This window comes from Balearica regulorum, chromosome 14 (assembly GCF_011004875.1).
Source record: "Balearica regulorum gibbericeps isolate bBalReg1 chromosome 14, bBalReg1.pri, whole genome shotgun sequence".
NCBI classification, from domain to species: Eukaryota; Metazoa; Chordata; class Aves; order Gruiformes; family Gruidae; genus Balearica; species Balearica regulorum.
Window position 1 is genome coordinate 1,420,008 of NC_046197.1, and position 12,123 is coordinate 1,432,130.

The 12,123-nt window shown below is 53.2% G+C and overlaps 2 protein-coding genes across 2 annotated transcripts in view; both read left to right on the forward strand.

Moving 5' to 3' along the window:
- Positions 1-12,123, forward strand: part of LOC104636655 (protocadherin gamma-C5-like) — a 231,919-nt gene that overhangs the window by 14,004 nt on the left and 205,792 nt on the right. The window lies entirely within an intron of this gene.
- LOC142603896 (protocadherin gamma-B5-like) lies at positions 8,306-11,208 on the forward strand. Its single transcript, XM_075766871.1, has one exon. It carries the CDS (start codon positions 8,479-8,481, stop codon positions 11,206-11,208), a length of 2,730 nt encoding a protein of 909 aa, XP_075622986.1. The 5' UTR covers positions 8,306-8,478.

The window sequence follows — 12,123 nt, forward strand, 5'->3', positions numbered from 1 at the left end:
TGCTTTTCGTGTGTAGAGCTGTAAAGAGGAAGACTTCCATAGACGTGTTTCCTTAAACAGGTACCGGAGGAAATGCTCTTGCTTGTCACAGGCACGTGGTGAGTAGTCAAGAATTACCCATGGTGATGAGAAGTTGCCTATGCAACTTTTCTTTGCATGGAGCCTGTCTGCAAATGATGAAGATCATTGAGAGCCATGCGAACTGTGAAGTGTTTGAGGAAAGCCTTGGAGGTGCTGTGTGTGTGAGGAGGTACTGGCGGAGATGCGCATGTTGCTTGTGAATTCCCAGGGTTCATTGCTGGACTTGGTCAAAGGAGTGTGAAGGTGTTTTATTTTTGGAGATCCTGCTGCTCAGATTCCAAGTGACCAAGCTGTGGGTTCATCAGTTTACTACTTTCCTGCTGCATGATGTTTCCCCTGAATGACAGTTATTGCACATAAACGTGCAATTTACGTTAAGATTTGAGCATGATTTGTCTTCCCATCTGCTGAATTAGGATGATGGTGTCTTTGAGTTGATTCTTTGACGACTGGGTCTTGTTCAAGGCTGCACATCATTTATGGACTTGAGCACATTTTACAATTCTTCAAAACAGTGTTATGAAAACAATGTTATGAGCAGAGAAACCTCTTTGCATGCATCCCTGATGTGATCCTTGTTGTCAGATAAGGAGCAGTTGTGTGTGCAACTTTTCCTTCAGTGGTGCCTGTCTCCATAAGTAGCTTTTGTGTTGTGTGATGTTTGGGCAAGGCATCAATTCTATGTGTCCAGAGACAGAAAAAGTTTGCTGCGGTGTAATGTGAAATGTCTGTAAGATATAGAGATGGTGTAAAAGCTCAGCTGATGGTTGTCGTTGAGGAACCGTGGCTATGGTCTGTGGTGTGAGCTTCTGTGTGAGGCTCCTGTGGACTTTTTAACAACTAGGCATCCTTCCTGTGTACTGACTGCAGTTGACATAAGCTGAAATGTTCAGCTATGATTCCCTCACTTCTGCAGGTTTCCTCTTCTTGCTTTCTTCAGGGTATTTTGGTGGTGGTTTGGGTTATTTTGGTGTGGGGTTTTTTTGTTTGTTTGTTTGGTTGATTGTTTGGTTTTGTTCTGGTTAAAAGCTGGGCCTCATTCTGGCTGGTAACTCTCGCAATAGCTGCCAAGTCAATATATCTCTGTTTCCCTAAAATGTTCCTGAATGAAATGCTCTTTCACCTGTGTGTCATAGAGCCAAATTATTGGATATTGTCTGTGGTGGTGTAAAAAATGTAGAAGCTTAGCTATAAGAAAACTTATATTAACTAGAAAGCTGCTTAAGGCCTAGAACTGTTTTAAAGACTATAATCGTGGGAAAGGAGTTTGTAATCAAAGTAATAGGTAATGAAGCTAACTGACCATGGCAATGTACAATGCTGCTACGTTCCTTGTACAGTCCCTACCCAGCTGGACAATAGGCCTGGGAATATTAATCTTATGAAGTAAGTTGTAATGGACGAGTGTATCCACAGCAAGGATACTGCACATGCCCACAAGAAGAGGGTCATCCAGCGAACATGGGTGCGAGACCACTGACGACCACCAGAGACCCCTGAGGACCCCCCACTCAAATCACTGAGCATGCGTGATGGGGAGGAGAGCATGGAAATGGGTTCCAAGAAATGATTATCATAGGACTGCCTATTCTCGGAAAAATAATGAATATGTATATTTTGATTCTATATAACTTGTATGTTGGTGATCACCTGGCATGCACGTTTGGTGGAGCTATTTCCCCCGTGCATCCAGCGCTGCAATAAAGCAAACCGAGGGTAACTCACGTCTGGTAGATTTTTCTTTAACAGGTGGAACTAAAGGCTGTGAATACAGAGGAAGGAGGATGAGACACTGGCTTCCAACTGGGAAGATATGTGCATCAGTGTGGTTTTGGCTGAGCAATGGTTTGATTTCATGCCTGGTTAAGTTTAACCATGGTAAAGTTGAGAGGTTGTGGAGTGTCCTTTTCTGGAGATAGTCAAAACCTGCCTGGACACGATCCTGTGCAACCTGCCCTAGGTGAACCTGCTGTGGTAGGGGGGTTGAACTAGACGATCTGCAGAGGTCCCTTCCAAGCCCTACCATTCAGTGATTCTGTGGTTCTGGTGGCAAGGCCTGTGCCATTCATGCTGTGACCCTGGATTCCCTGTCCTCAACGTCAGGGAATGACAGTCCTCCAATCAGAAAGTGTTTGCACAATAAATGTGCATGTAGAATGATGGCGCATGGGTAAAACGGCTCCTGATTCCTGTGTGAAAGCTCCTTTATCCATCTCTGTCTCCCTGTAAGATTGTGATGCAGATTTTCTTCATACCTGTAATTACACTTGCTTTCAGGCCTTTCTTTCCTGGAAGGTCATGTTTCCCATTTCTGGATATTGCTTTTGCATTTGAAAGCGTGCGTGGATTTTTGCCGCAAATACTTACTTCAAACACTTAAGAGAGAATTTTAGGTGTGAGGAAAATGAATCAGAACCTAAAAGAGAATCTGTTGCAATTTCCCAGAAGACCTAGCTTGAGAACGAGGCTCATGATAAGATGATTATGCCTATGGCTTCCTTATTGTGGCCGATAAGCAGGCCTCATATTGGAAAAATGGCTGAGCCCTGTTGACTCTTTCTTCAAATGAAACTCCCTATGGTGCAGTCCAGAGTAAGACTTTAGAGCCACACTTGCAGCGTGAGATATGAATGACTTCCAGGTGGTCTCAGGGATGGATTTCCACACGTGCAGTGAAGAGCAAGAAGACTGCCCGGTGAGTTTCTCTGACAACACTTAGTCTTATAATGCTTCTTGCCTTGTTTGTCTGATTCATGGCCTTTGGTTTTTTTCATTACCTGGTCCTATATGGATGTAGGTTTACTTGTAATTATCAGCATAGCTTTGTTTAGCAATGTGTCATGTGTTAGTGCCTCTTGCTCTTGCTAGAGTGAGTGTGAAAGGCAGGAGATGTGAGGGTCTCTTTGTGTTCTGTTATTGTTTCGGGGAATAGATGTAAACATGACCTCAGTAGAAGTCACATCTCTGTGGAAGAGTGCGTGTGATAAAAGAGGGGAGGAGATTCCCCCTGCACCATGCGTTTGATGAAGCCGTTCTCTGTTGGGTGACCACTCCTCTGGCTGTTTATCCTTTGTGAGCTTTGGAATCCTTGTTTTTGTTCTGAGAATGTTGGTGAGGAGACAGATGGACCTCCCTTCATGGTGTGAGCGTAGTGCATTATCGTCTCCTGACAGAAGGAAGTCAAAGCTTTGTTCAGCAACGCGCTGTGTGCTGGTGCCTCTTGCTCCCGGGAGGTGAAGGTGGGATTGTGGCTCAGCCTTGCAGCGTGTGTGGGTGGCAGGAGAAGTGAGGCTACTGTTTTTATCACGTCATAACTGTGTTACACACTCTTGACTCTCCCAATCTCTCCTGGATGACAGCTTCTCTTCTACTTTTACAACCTGTGTTTTTCTTCTCAGAAGTGTAGCCAAGAGATAATGTAGCTTAATTTTAGCACAGAGCTGTAAAGATATGTGATGTGAGGTCCGTGGGTGATGCTGGTGCATGTTGAAGAGTAATGGTCTGGGCAACCGGCCCTTTGATGGCAAGTGCTTGCCAGTTGTATATGGGAGAAAGAACACTGTGGAAGTTGTGAGGGGTTGGTGACACGAGTCCTGGCAGGTGTTTTGTGAGGGGCTGTGAAAGGACACAAGAGAGATGGTTTGCTGCTTTCCCTGTTCAGTGTCCCGCTGTAGGAGTATTGTGCCATGGAGTTTCTTTTTCGCAAGTAAGTTTGGGCTAAGAGAGGTCACTGCAGCTGCATTGGGAGCCCTGGGAGGTTCCTCCTGATTGTTTGCAAGCTGTCATGATGTTTTTAACAAACTTGCTTTCCTGTCATACGACGTTCCCTGTGAATGGTAGTGCTGAACTTTCTTGTCATGATGAGGTAAATGTGGGCAACTGCGTGTCCGAGAATGTGTCCTAAAATGTCACTGGAGGAAATGCTCTTGCTTGTCACCGGCACCTGGTGAGAAGTCAGTGCAGGATCAGCAGGAGACTGGCCTGGAAGGAGGACATGAGCGGGTTGTAGGCTCCACCTGGCTGGCTGGTGCTTTAATGTCATGCCTAGTGCTAAGGCCTCTGACACTTAGACTGAGCCCCCTTTTCCTGCATCCCGAAAGGGGTGACCAAAAAAAAAAATCCCCTGATGCGTTGGTCTGCAAGTATTAGCCATGGAAGTGCAAAAATGACTCAGGGGTACTATTTCTAGTAATTACTTTCTGAAATGTCACTTTTCCATCTATGTGTCCCTGTAAGACTCCCATGTAGATTTTTGTCCTGGTGGTGTTAAGCTTTTCCCAGCCTTGACGTGCCTTCAGGTGTCCTGAATGGCTCTTGCTCAGATGACGTAGCTGCCCATGGGCATGATGGTGTCTTTGAGCTGATACTGGTAACTGAGTCCTTACCTGGGCTGCCCGTTTTACATTTTTCATGAGTGTGATGGGCAGAGACGTCTCTATGCGTGCATCTGTGTTGTGGTTCTTGTTCTCAGATGAGGAAAACCTGTGAGCACAACATTTCCTTCAACGATATCTGTCCGCAAAGTTATCTTTCCTGTTGCGTGATGCTTGGGCAGGGTGAAGCATTCTGTCTACACCGAGATAGGGCAGGTGGAAGAGTTTGCTGTGGTGTAGTTTGAAACGTCTAAAGGGTTCAGTTTCTCCCAGTTGTTGTATGGGTCCTGTAATTCTGGGCCTGTGCATTTTCGTTTTGTTATTGTCCAAATTTACTCCCATGTGTCATCCTCCCATGTGCTTTTAACCAACTAGATACTCTTCCTGTGCAGCTACTACAGTTGAGATGATCTGAAATGTTAAGCAATGATGCCTTCAATTCTGTAGGTTTCACATTCCTTCCGTGATTCTTCTCAGGCTCAAAACCTGGGCCTCATTTTGGCTGATAGCCCTTAAAAGTAGAGATGGGTTTTAATGATCAGACTGGGGAGCAGTTTCCATGCGTACCGTGGAGGTGTTCAGCTGCCAAGACAAAGACTTTGAAATACTTCTGTTTCCCTAAAATTCCTCCTGTGGCTGATGCATGGGCAAAAGTTGGGTGTTGTCTTTGGTTCAACTATAGGCTGTGAATGGAGAGCAAGGAGGGTGAGAGGCTGGCTGCCAACCAGGAAAAGAGGTGGGTCAATGTGGTTTTGGCTGGCAAATTGTTTGATGGCATGCCTGTGCCATTTATGTTATCATCCTAGCTTCACTGTCCAGAAAGGCCATGGTAATCCTCGGATAATAAAGTAAGTGTGAGCATAAGTGTGTACCTGGAAGGATGATGCATGGATAGAGCAGGTTATAATTCCTCTGTGAAACCTCCGTTATTCCTCTCTGTCTCCTTGGAATGTTGAGGTGTAGAGTTTCCTGACACTTGAAGTGACACATTACTTCAGGCCTTTTGTTCCTGCGAGGTCGTGGTTCCTTTTCGCCATTTCTGGATAGTGCTTTTGCATTTGAAACTGGGAGCGTTGTTTAGCAGCAAACACTTACTTCAACCACCTGAAGACAGGACTTTAGGTGTGAGGAAAATGAAGCAAAATCTAAACCAGAATCTCTTGTATTTTCTCTTAGCTTGAGCAGGAAGCCCATGATGAGCATTGAATCTGTAGGGCGATTAACGGGCCACAGAGTGGAAAAAACCAGGTGATGAATAGTTGAAAAAATGAAACTCCCTACTGTGTAGTGCAGAGTAAGGTTGAAAGTTGCACTTGTAGCTTGGGACCTGAACGACTTCCAGGTGCTCTGGGCAATGAATTTCAATGTCCACAGCGAAGCCCGAGACGTCCTCGCAGTCACTTCCCTCTGACAACTTTTTCTCCTTTGAGGCTTCTTGTGTTGCTTGTCTCGTTTTTGGTTTTTCCAGAGATTCCCCCTGAAGCTGATGGCCTGATGACCTATTGTCTCTTGGATGATGGCTCCTCTTTGATTTTGGCTGTTTAACATTTGTGTGCTTTTGAATCCTTCTCTTTCTTCTGAGAATGTTGGTGAGCAGACAAATGCACTTCACTTTTTCCTGTAATTGTACTGCATTATCATCCCATGATATGTTTTTCCCAATTATGAGAAGGTCAGAAGCAAACCTGCAATTTGTGTAGGGCTGGAGAGAAGACAGAGGAGCTTGGGGCGGGGGGAAGTACAGAAGTTCATATTGTCATTTTCCATGAATGTGTCCTTGTAAGACTACGATGTAGAGATGTAACCGTTAACACAACCATGTGCCTCATGTAGTACAATGTAGTTTGAGTTGCTTCTGCTCAGTAAGTTTGGCCTAAGAAATGTTGTTATTCCACCTGATCCGTTCATTCCTGTATGTTTCTAACTCTTACCTTGCTTGTTGTCGTGAGTCCTAGGCATACGTGTGCTCACAGAGGCACACTTGTCTGCAGTGGAAGAAAGCAAAACCATCTCTAGTGCAGTGCTGTAGAGTGGTAGAGTGGCAACCCAGCCTGGCCAAGGTTTCCATGAAGAGACTGGGCGTCAAGGGGACAAGGCATGCAGAGTGTCCCCTACATGGTCCCCCAAAAGATGGTGGCCACTCAGTTGGAGAGACATGGGTTTGACTGTTGGACTGTTAGATGGAGAAGGAACTGGCTGGCTGGCTGCGTCCAAAGAGTTACGCTCAGTGGCTCAACATCCAAGTGGAAACCAGTGACGTGTGGTGTTCCTCGAGAGCCCGTACTGGGGCCAGGACTATTTAATATCTTAATTAATGACAGAGACAGTGCGATTGAGTGCACCCTCTGTGAGCTGGTTGGTGCAGTTGATTCACTGGAGGGAAGGGATGCCATCCAGAGGGACCGTGACAGTCTGGAGGAGTGACCCGTGCGAACATCATGAGGTTCAAGAAGGCCAAGTGCAAGGTCCTGCACCTGTGTTGGGGCAAATCCCAGTTTCAATACAGGCCATGGGATGAATGCGTTGAGAGCAGCCTTGTGGAGAAGGACTTGTGGGTAGTGGTGGGTGAGAAATGGGACATGAGCTGGGAATGTGCCCTTGCTGCCCAGAAATCCAGTTGTATCCTGGGCTGCAGGTTGAGGGAGGGGATTCTCCCCCTCTATGCAATTGTGGGTGACCCCGCCTGGAGTACCGTGTAGAAATCTGGGGCCCACTCTACAGGATAGACATGGACCTGTTAGAGCTAGTCCAGAGCAGAGCTACAAAAATTGTGAAAGGGCTGGAATGTCTCCACTCTGAAGAAAAGTCTGGAAGAGTACAAGTTCTTCAGCCTGGAGAAGAGAAGGCTCTGGGGAGCCCTCAATGCACCTTTTCAATAGAGAAAGGGGGCTCATGAGAAAGACAGAGAGAGAGTTTCTACCAGGGCCTGTTGGGACACGGAATGGGGCAAGGGTATTAATCTGAAAAAGGGTAGGTTTTGATTTTCCGTAGGGAAGAAGTGTTTTGCAGTGAGGGTGGTGAGACACTGGAAGAGGTTGCCCAGAGAAGCTGTGGATGTGGCACCTCTGTTCAAGGGTGTACTGGATGGGACTTTGAGCAATCTGATCATTTGAAGGGCGTCCCTGCCCATGGCAGAGGGGTGGACTACATGATTTTCTCAAAGACTCCAGGTGGCTTTGCACTTTCCCATTGTCAGCCCCTGCAGTATGGAGGCACAAAAGAAGGAATTTTTGTGATTTGGGAAAATAATGAAGGTCCTTCTGCTATCTTAGCATAGAGCTATGCGCCTTACCTTTGCGGTGATAGAATTCTCCGTGTGATGGTTCTTCTCCCTACAAGAAAAACTAATAAGGGGAGCAATGTCAGAGACTTCGATGAGGAATATTGAAGAAATGAAGGGAAATGAAAGCAAAATGGAAAAGAAAGTCTTCTGCAGCTTTAAAATTCTTTACTGATCTTCTAGTTCCATGTGATTTTATTACGTGCAGCTGAGTTGTTTTTTGCTCTGCCCCAGCTGTTTGTTTCTGAGTGTTCGCTGGACTCAAGGCGATGACCTAAAAGCAGCCGACAGCGTATCTCGGGTACAAACGCCTTTGGAGCTGCAGCAAGCAAGCGAGTGCTTCTGGCTCGGCGGGTCTCATGCAAGGGAGACCCCAAGGCTGGGTGGAGGCAGCGGAGAGCGGCCAAAAGCCCGTCCCGCCGGGAGCGCGGCCATCAGCCGGCTGCGGTGTCGTCGCGGCGCCTCCGGGTGCCGCTGTTGGCCGCCGCGGAGCGGCGCTGGAGCCGGAGCCGCAGCCGCAGCCGGAGCCGGAGCCGCCGCAGCGTCCTGCCCCCGCGGGCTGCCGGCTCGCACGGCGCCGGCCATTGTGGGCAGCGGCACGGGCAGCAGAGGCGAGAGGCGGCGCGGCGCGGGGAGCAGCGGGGTCCGAGGCGGCGCCGAGATCGCTGCCCTGCGGCGGCCCCTGCGCTCGCTGCGGAGAGCGGCTGGAAGGAAGGGAGGAGAGCGCGGCGAGCGCTGCCCAGAATGGCGGGCGGGCCGGGGCCGGGGCGTGTGCCGGTGCCGGTGCCGGTGCCGAGCCGCGGGCGAGCAGCCGGGCGAGTGCTGCTGGCCGCTTTGCTGCTGGGCTTGTGGTGCCGGGCGGCGCCGGAGCGGATCCGCTACGCCATCCCCGAGGAGCTGGGCAGAGGCTCGCTGGTGGGGCCGCTGGCGCGGGACCTGGGGCTGAGCCCGGCCGAGCTGCCGGCACGCAAGCTGCGGCTCAGCGCGGAGAAGCAATACTTCACGGTGAGCGAGGAGACCGGGAACCTGTACGTGAGCGAGCGGCTGGACCGGGAGGAGATGTGCGGCGAGTCGGCGTCCTGCTCCGTCAGCTTCGAGGCGCTGGTGCAGAACCCGCTGAACGTTTTCCACGTCGAGGTGGCCATCCAGGACGTCAACGACAACGCACCGGCCTTCAGCAAGCCCGCTCTGGATTTCGAGATCGTAGAGTTGACGCTTCCCGGTGCTCGTTTCCCGCTGGAGATGGCCCGAGACGCGGACGTGGGCAGCAACTCGCTGCTGACTTACCAGCTCACTGGCGACCCGTCCTTCTCGCTGGCCGTCAAGGAGAGCTCGGGTGGGAAGCAGCAGCCGGAATTAGTGCTGGAGAGAGCGCTGGACCGTGAGAAGCAGAGCTCCTTTCAGCTGGCGCTGACGGCGGTGGATGGCGGGGAGCCGGTGAGGTCCGGGACGGTGCAGGTTCGCGTCAACGTGACGGACGCCAACGACAACGCGCCCGTGTTCAGCAAAGGCGTCTACGAGGCGCGAGTGCGGGAGAATCTGCCGGCGGGGTCGCTGGTGCTGCGCGTGCGAGCCACGGATGCGGACGCGGGCTCCAACGGGCGGGTCTCCTACTCCATCGGCAACGTCCCGGACGGCGTCCGCGCCTTGTTCAGTGTCGACAGCGCCAGCGGCGAGGTCAGGACGGCGGGGCCGCTGGACTTCGAGGAGAGGAGCAAGTACGGGTTCGGCCTGGAGGCGAGGGACGGCGGCGGGCTGACGGCTCACTGTGAAGTGCAGATAGACATCACCGACGAGAACGACAACGCGCCCGAAATCACGATGCTGTCGGTGTCGAGCCCGGTGCCCGAGGACGCGCCGGCCGGCACGGTGGTGGCCGTGGTGAAAGTGCGGGACCGGGACTCCGGGGAGAACGGTCAGGTGTGGTGCGAGCTGTGGGGCGAGGCGCCGCTGTCGATCGTGGCGTCGTCGGGCGGCTCGTACAAGGTGGTGACGTCGGGCGCGCTGGACCGGGAGCAGGCGGCCGAGCACCGTGTGACGGTGGTGGCCCGGGACCGGGGCAGCCCGGCGCTGTCGAGCCGCACGGCGCTGGTGCTGGAGGTGTCGGACGTGAACGACAACGCGCCGGTGTTCGAGGAGGCCGCCTACAGCGCCTACGTGGCGGAGAACAACGCGGCGGGCGCGCCGGTGCTGCGCGTGCGCGCGCGGGACGCGGACGCGGGCGCCAACGGGCGCGTGAGCTACTGGCTGGCGGGCGGCAGCGCGGGCGCGGCGCCGTACGTGTCGGTGGAGGCGCGGAGCGGCGCGGTGTACGCGCAGCGCTCCTTCGACTACGAGCAGTGCCGCGAGTTCGCGGTGGCGGTGCGGGCGCAGGACGGCGGGGCGCCGGCGCGGAGCTCGACGGCGACGGTGCGCGTCTTCGTGCTGGACCGCAACGACAACGCGCCGCGGGTGCTGTGGCCGGCGGCGGGGGCGGCGGGAGCGGCGGGGGCGGGGGCGGCGGCGGGAGCGGGGTCGGCGCCGGTCCCGGCCGCGGCGCCGTTCGAGGTGGTGCCGCGGTCGGCCGAGGCCGGGTACCTGGTGGCCAAGGTGGTGGCGGTGGACGCGGACGCGGGGCGCAACGCGTGGCTGTCGTACGAGCGGGTGCAGGCGCCGGAGCCGGCGCTGTTCCGCGTGGGGCTGCACAGCGGCGAGGTGCGCACGGCGCGGGCCGTGTCGGAGAGGGACGCGGCGAAGCAGCGGCTGGTGGCCGTGGTGAAGGACCACGGGCAGCCGGCGCTGTCGGCCACGGCCACGCTGCACGTGGTGCTGGCCGAGAGCTTGCAGGAGGCGCTGCCGGAGCTGAGCGAGCGGGCGGCGGGCGCCGACTCGCCGGCGGAGCTGCAGTTCTACCTGGTGCTGGCGCTGGCGCTCCTCTCGGCCCTCTTCCTGCTGAGCGTGGCGCTGGCCGTGCTGGCGCGGGTGCGCGGGGCCGGGCCGCCCGCCGTGCTGCGCTGCCTGGGCGCGCAGCGCTTCTCCGTGGCCGGCGCCGCCTTCCCGGCCGACTTCTGCGAGGGCACCTTGCCCTACTCCTACAACCTGTGCGTGGCGCCGGGACGCGCCGTCGCCGAGGCCGCTTGGCTGCCGCCGCCGCCGCCGCTGCCCAGCCTGCCCGCGGAGGAGCTTCTCGGCGGGGAGCCCTGCGGGAAGCGGAGCCCGAGCAGCAGCGCCGGCGCGGGAGAGCCGCCCGCCGACCCCGACGCACCGCAGGTCTGTAAGCCCGCGCGGTCCTTGTCCCTGAGCCTTTCCCAACCTCACGCCCAGGCTGATGCGCTGCGCTGTGCTGGGCTGCGCTGGGCTGCGGGGTCTTCCTGCGGCTGCTGGGGCGGTTACTGCCGACCTCTCTTTCCACGAACGAATGGCACACTCCTGTGCCGTGTCCTTGTTGGCCGCAGGCTCAGTGGAGAGGTTCTCGCCATTCCACTTGTGCTGTAGAAAATGGTACAAGTGTGGTGAAGCTCTGATTGACGTTTTGCGCTGGTTCGTTTCCCACTCAGAACAGGCAGTTCGCGACGGCCCCTCCTCGTTCATCACAAGTTCAGGTTCAGCTGAAGAATTTTGTCTCCCAAACTTGTGTTGTCTGAAATGTTAGCGGTTACTAACGGTGAAGGCGAATTTTAAGTGTGTAGAGTGAGATCCACTAATTCTGCATGACGGTGTCGGGAAAATGTGATTGTCGCTCGATACTTGAGATTTTTCCTTCTTGATCTCTTTTTCACTAAGCACTTGGGTGGCAGCTGAACAAAAATTCGTTGATAATTTTTTTTCGGTGTTGGATTGCCGAAGGAAACGCGCGTGTGACTGCGTGAAAGGCGAACTTACAGATTGTTCCCCGCTAATGAATTTTACTGCCCTCGCCGTGAGCCCTCCCATCTTTTGGTGGAAGGCAGCTGCAGAAATGGGAGGGTTAGTGGGATGGGTTAGTCTCGTCCGAGCTTGATTTCTTTGTTTTGTTTATGCAGTTATTTCTCATATTGTGTGTCGTCCTGGGTGGTATTTCCCTCTTGTTCATCTTTCTTTTCTAAGAGAGGAGTAGAATGGGATCTGAAAAAACAATGGCGTTTTGTTTTTCTGAACGTGTCTTCTTTTTCGATCCCTCCCCCCCCCCCGATTTGTACTTTGACGTGGTTTATAGCACTTAAGAGTAAGGGGGTCCTAGAGGCTAGTTGTTTTCTTTTTGTATTGACACCCCGATCAGAGTATGTGTGTGTGTCGCCTCCTGCTGCTGAGTTACTCTGGAACGGAGCACTAAGTCTATTTATGATCCGTCTTTTTGCATAAAGGTTAACCCGTAGAATGGTAGACCCGGGGCGGGGTGGACGACGGGGACGACACACCAAAAAAACCCCC